Source organism: Sprattus sprattus (assembly GCF_963457725.1).
Source record: "Sprattus sprattus genome assembly, chromosome: 5".
In the NCBI taxonomy this organism is placed as follows: domain Eukaryota; kingdom Metazoa; phylum Chordata; class Actinopteri; order Clupeiformes; family Clupeidae; genus Sprattus; species Sprattus sprattus.
The window spans coordinates 24378548-24384677 of NC_137924.1; the positions used below are offsets into that span (position 1 = coordinate 24378548).

At 42.5% G+C, this 6130-nt stretch overlaps 1 protein-coding gene across 2 annotated transcripts; it reads left to right on the forward strand.

The window, feature by feature from the left end:
* The first annotated feature begins 466 nt into the window (after nt 1–466).
* Nucleotides 467–4968, forward strand: ackr3a (atypical chemokine receptor 3a). 2 transcript variants are annotated; one of them, XM_080838691.1, is made up of 2 exons: nt 467–568; nt 3070–4968. In XM_080838691.1, exon 2 carries the CDS (start codon nt 3077–3079, stop codon nt 4172–4174), a length of 1098 nt encoding a protein of 365 aa, XP_080694817.1. In that variant the 5' UTR covers nt 467–568; nt 3070–3076; the 3' UTR covers nt 4175–4968. The 2 variants fall into 2 exon arrangements, with proteins under 2 accessions (XP_080694817.1, XP_080694816.1); XM_080838690.1 differs by having other exon boundaries at nt 470–568; nt 3073–4968.
* The last annotated feature ends 1162 nt before the right edge of the window (nt 4969–6130 follow it).

The following is a 6130-nucleotide window of genomic DNA, read 5'->3' on the forward strand; positions in this document are numbered from 1 at the left end:
CACGCAGTCACGTCAACCGTCTTGATCTTTGATGTCATTTTGAGGTTGAACGGTTATGGGTTGGACCAGTCCTGAGGTTTCATTATATGGTTTTAGAATGGGCGGGTGCCTAATGCAATCTGTTGGAAAGTGTCGTTTAATGCTGCTACGTTCCTTGAACTCGTCTTACAAATACTACAGTGACTTACTAATGCAAAACTGCCCAAACAACAAAAACATATATTGCCATCGTATTAAAAAAAAAAAACTTGACAGGTTTATCGACCATTTTTTCGGGAAGAACGCCACGCAGTGTTTTCTGCCTCCGTAAAATCATCAAAGAAACGATTCCTTTTTATGTAGGCCTAGCCCTATTTGCTGAAAGGGGCTTGAATTGAAGTTGTTCAGTTCCGCCACGGGAGGCGTTCCTGCTTGCAGGCGAGGGAAGGCTATATGAACAAGTGTGTGCACGGCTCTTCAGCAGTCTTGATATTGGGCGGAGAGGTGCAGTAACAGACGTCTCCGGTATCCCTTAAGACAGTGCGGGAAGATAAGAGGTCACAATCACCTCAACTTTCTCTGGAAACTGGTAGGTTCTCCTCTACCTTTAAAAACTTAAAATCTATTAGTTTATATCAGTCTGAGTGCAGTGAAATGCACTTCGGTAGCTTTGATGAAGCAAGAGAGACGAATGATATTGTAAAATTGACATGAACTTGAAATATGCAATTAGTTTGTTTTGATATGGCTCTTTTAATTGAAGAAATTTCGATCAGGGTCAACAGACAAGGTTTTCTGGGTTTACATAATCTGCCAACATCTAGAGAAGGGCAATAGACCATCAACATTGGAGGCGCATTTGCAGTCCTTCCTCAGTTCAATTTTCCAAGTCCACAAGGTCTCTTTTGCATTCTGTTTTTCTTTAGTCCCTAACAATGGAGACATTGTGTTATCCAAACGAGTATTGTCACCTAAAAAGCGATACAGCCTCCTTTTCAGGCCGCTGCTGAATAGCTACTTTTGAGAAGCTTAATATTTTCATGTTCTATCGCCTGACAAACTTATTCACATATTAGCCACGGCTACTTTATTACAAAGCGAAAGAAACTAAGTACCATTACTTGCCATTGCCATTGCCATTACCACACTTGGACTGATATCACTACTGGTTGAATATGAACCGATGAGAGATGCGTTTTGTTAGCAGCACCTGCGAGTGTTCCAATAGTGCTGGATTAACATTTTCATTTAAACGGCGGATTCACATAATTATTGGCAATGAGTGCCTTTGGCAATAACATTGTTTCCATTGCCCAAGGCACTGAAATGAATCGTGTTATAATTCATCATCATAGTACAGTTTTGTGTAAAAGTAGCCGAAATTCCTATTACCTTAATGTTGTATCCCGCATGTGCAGTCTATAAAGAAGAGAGCTGGGGCAGCGAATGCAATAAAACAGACTTCCACACGCATTCCCATCATTATAGATTCTTCTTCGTGAAGATGCAGCAGAAAGGCAAACCTGTCATTATTTTATGGATAAAGTAGCTCTGAATTATTTTTTTGACTGAAAATTGTCATACAGGGCCGTTTATAGATAAACTGTTTACATTTTACTGATATATTGATGAGGCTTCGTTCTGCTTCGTGGAGTAGTGACGAATAGCTTCAGATTGATACAGATGAAGAATAGAAACAGATTAACCTACTGCTACTGACATATATTCATGAAAACATTATCTTCCCATTATTATTATTTTTTAAGATTGTGTCTTTATAGGCTATAAACTATAACTATAGACTAAAAAGACTTCTGACTCTAAATGCCAATCAAGCTTTTTGAAGTATAAAGACAGTAATATCATGCACAGGGTAATCAAGTACTGATATTGAAGCATTCTGGAGCATCGATGACATGTCCTGATTTAATGATGTATCAACATAATCTGCGTGTATGCTTGTGTGGGAACTGTGAAATTTGGAGATTAATCCTAATGCGACCAGTTGTCATACAAGCTATCTCTGTTTTAAAGCTCCATATATTTCTCAATACATTGATGCATTCTAGTATTATATGCCATGCATAGGGAAAAGTACACAGCTGTATTTAAGGAATGTTTTTTTATTGTCCCCATTTTTTTGTGGTCAGTGACCCAACTTTGACTCTGAGTAGACCGTGTCCAAATCCCACTCAAGCTCTTGAGTTGGACTGTGTCACGTTCCACTGCTGCTTTAAGCTCCCCAGGGTGTCGGTTTTCCTAAATCCTTTGACCTCTAACCCTGTGCACCCAGCTTGTAACCTGCCATTGACAAGTTATGGCTGGTCCAACTGGAGGTGTTGGACATTTACCACAGTGGCCACGGTTAAGGTTATTTTCTCTCTGAGGTCTCTTAAAGACACTGAGTTCAGACACGCACGCATTCACACACACACACACACACACACACACACACACACACACACACACACACACACACACACACACACACACACGCACACACAAAACGCCAACACACACACACACACACAGGCTGACAGTCTCACTAAGAGGTCTTTATCTATGTCCGCTGACACCCATGAAGTGAAACGATTTGAAATTCTTTGGCACCTATTCCTGTTGTTTTAACATAAGTATAATGAAGCACGGAGGAAAGGGCCAAGAGCCAGGGTTGACTCAGAGGGCCAGGCAGTTACTAGGGGACTGCCTCAGATATCTAGGACAGGTCAAAACTCAGCACTTTGATCCTCAATCACGACGACGGTCACGCCAGCTCTCGCTTTGTTTTGGGAAAAACCCGGGTAGCGTGGGAGATGTTTCTGCGCATCCAGCACAAAACATTAAAAGAATTCCTTCATGCAGCATCAGGTTTCCCGCTTTGAGTGACTCAGGAATGTGCCTTATAATTGCATAAATATACACTGTTTTGGTTCCATATCATTCACCGCTATAATTTCTCCATAGGAAGAGTCACTGCTCAGAGACAGAAATAACTTTTAGTAGCGCTTCATGTCAACCCTAGCCATTTATCTCTTTCAATGTGCCCAGAAATAATTTGTGTTTGTGTGTTCTCCTTTTTTGCATGGCCAGCAGAAAGATGAGCCACGAAATGGCGGAAATCTTTCCCATGTATGAAGACCTGAACTTCACAGAACTGAACAACACACACTGGGAGATATGCCCGCCATCGTTTGACCGCGGCACCCTCCTCCAGGCCATGTGCACCCTCTACGTGTTCATCTTCATCGTGGGCCTGGCCGCCAACGCGCTGGTGGTGTGGGTGAACGTGCGCGCCGAACACCACCGCCACGAGACGCACCTGTACATCCTGAACATGGCCGTGGCCGATCTGTGCGTGGTGGCCACGCTGCCGGTGTGGGTGAGCTCGCTGGCCCAGGCAGGTCACTGGCCCTTCGGACAGGCCGCATGCAAGCTAACGCACCTGATCTTCAGTGTCAACCTCTTCGCCAGCATCTTCTTCCTCGCTTGCATGAGCATGGACCGCTACCTGTCGGTGACACGCTTCGGCGACTCGCCGTGCCGGCGGAAAAGGCTGGTGCGTCGCCTGGTCTGTGCAGGCGCCTGGCTTCTGGCTCTGGTCGCCTCCATGCCCGACACCTACTTCCTGCGGGCCGTGAAGATTCCACATGCCGACGTTACCCAATGCTGTCCTATGTATCCGGAGGAGAGCCAGCAAGAGTGGATGGCCTCCGTCCAGCTCAGTTTCGTGGTGCTGGGCTTCGCTGTACCCTTCCCTGTCATCGCTGTCTCTTATGCACTGCTGGCCAGTGCTCTGAGCTCCTCTGCCTCCCCCACCTCCTCCTCTGCCGGTGACCACGAGCGCAGTCTGAGCCGGAAGGTCATCTTCACCTACATCGTGGTGTTCCTGCTGTGCTGGGCACCCTACCACGTGGTCCTGCTGATGGATGCCCTGGTGCTGCTGGGCACCCTGCCGCTCACCTGCGCCATGGAGAACGCGCTATACGTGGGCATGAACCTCACCCAGTGCCTGTCCCTGCTGCACTGCTGCGTCAACCCCGTGGTCTACAGCTTCATCCACCGCCACTACCGCTACGACCTCATGAAGGCATTCATCTTTAAGTACTCCACCAGGACGGGAATCGCTCGCCTCATGGAGAACTCCAACGGTGTCGAGACAGAGTACTCAGCCGTGGAGAACCCCTCACAGCTGTGATCCTACAGACTGAGAAGTTCAGGCTTTTTGTGTGTCCTCTTACCTGTGCCTTACTGCATTCTTAACAAGGTGCTGCAATGTAGCTACAATTCAGGGTGCCTGTTTCCAGTGAAGGCATCTTCAGCAGTATTGAGGCTTTAGAGTTAAGACAGTGAGGAGGCATCTCTTCATTTTTAGAAGTGTGTTCATGCATTCATGCGAGAGTCATAAACTGCTGTTACTGGTTGCCCTTGAAGAAAGGCAAAAAAAATATCACAAATGCACTTGTTTTAGAAGCTTTTTGTAAAGAGTTTTGATTTTTTTATGACTTTTAAACTTCTGTTAAAAAAGATTATGGAAAAGGTATTTATACGTCAAAAAAGGTGATCATCCTTGATTCTTACCAGAGAATGTTTTGTTCTCACTTGTATTTTTGCCCATTGGCCCTTTGGCAAAGCCACAAACTATTTGTAAAAGCTGCCCATTGGACTTATCAGGAAAAAGAAAGGAAAATTATTTTTATCAAAATACACTTGTTTTTTGTATATTGAGCATGCATATGAATGTGATTGAGTGCTTGTTTGTTCATATGTGTACCATTTATACACGTTTGAAATTGTGGTGTCAATTGAGGCTACAATTACATGAAATATACCTCTGTGAATATCCTGGCATTTATCTGTTACTTTTAGATGTATATATTTTACATTTTTTATGTAATTTAAGTATTGTAATATTTATGTATGCTTTCTAAGTGCCACATCTTATTGACCTTAACATTCTCTTGAACATATTTTGACAAGAGAACTGTGTCATCTGCCACTTTGAATTAAAATGAAAATACCATAAGAACAATAGCTTTGAAGCAGATCTCTTCTTCAAAGACTTCTTGTTTCATTGAATGCGTACTTCCCTCCTGCTATAACATGGAAACCATTAGCTAAGAAAACTTGTGGATATTGCCAATATCCTGAGCTCAGCCAATCCATTGTTATGTTTTGACAACCACAAACAGCATCACGTCATTCATTCATTTATTTATTAAAGTGCTCCCGTCATGGCAGTTGTTCAACGGTGCACACAACTATGATCAAATCCTCTGCCAGTTCTCTCTCAGCTGCTTACACGGTACATTTCACCATTCGGGAATCTGTTTGTAATTCATATTTAGAGAAAAGCACCAATGAACACTCAGTGAAGAAAGCAAGGCTGTTGGATAGTGATTTTGTTAGGATAAAGGTATATATGAACAGACTATTGCAGACCAGTTTGGCTTTTCTTGTAGCAGAAATTTACATTTTACCCAAACGAACCCTTTCCATGGGATGGTAATTATTCTTATTAAATTACAGTCCTTAGCTTGGTTTGTCCAGGAAATGAGATAATGTCCTCGGTCATGTCCCGTTTGTCTGTTATTTACCATAGGCAGAAGATGTTATGTGGTTGAGCTGACTTCTGCATGTATTATACACCAATTAAAATAGTTATGGCAATTAAATTAATTTAAATGTACATTTTTCTTCTAAAATCTCTTGTATATCAATGACAATGCCAGAACTGTGTTCAGCAAAATGATGTGTGATATACACATTGTAATAGCTTTAGAGGCTCTGAAAAAATAAGGGCATTGTGTAGAAATGTTTCATTGTATTTTGTTATGATTCAGCTATGGCTGATTTCACATCTTATAAACAGTTTATATATAGCATATAACTAGCTAATGATATTACACACATACCATAGTGCAAATATTAACAAATGTGTCCATAGTCATTCTTAAAATCTAGGACAGGGTCACAACTAAAAGGATTAAAAGTATTTTTCCATTCCGGTCAAATGTTTCTGTATCACCCCAGATAATCCGTATTAACTCAGGTAATCTTAGTGTTTCCACTGTTTCACAGTAACACACTGAAGCCCTGCAGATCTCTTCAGTTCAATTCCCAAAACTAACAAATCATGTAGGATACTGTATAG

Excerpts from the sequence above, each read along its gene's own strand:
- ackr3a (XM_080838691.1), top strand. The coding sequence starts at position 3,077 with ATGAGCCACGAAATGGCGGAAATCTTTCCCATGTATGAAGACCTGAAC.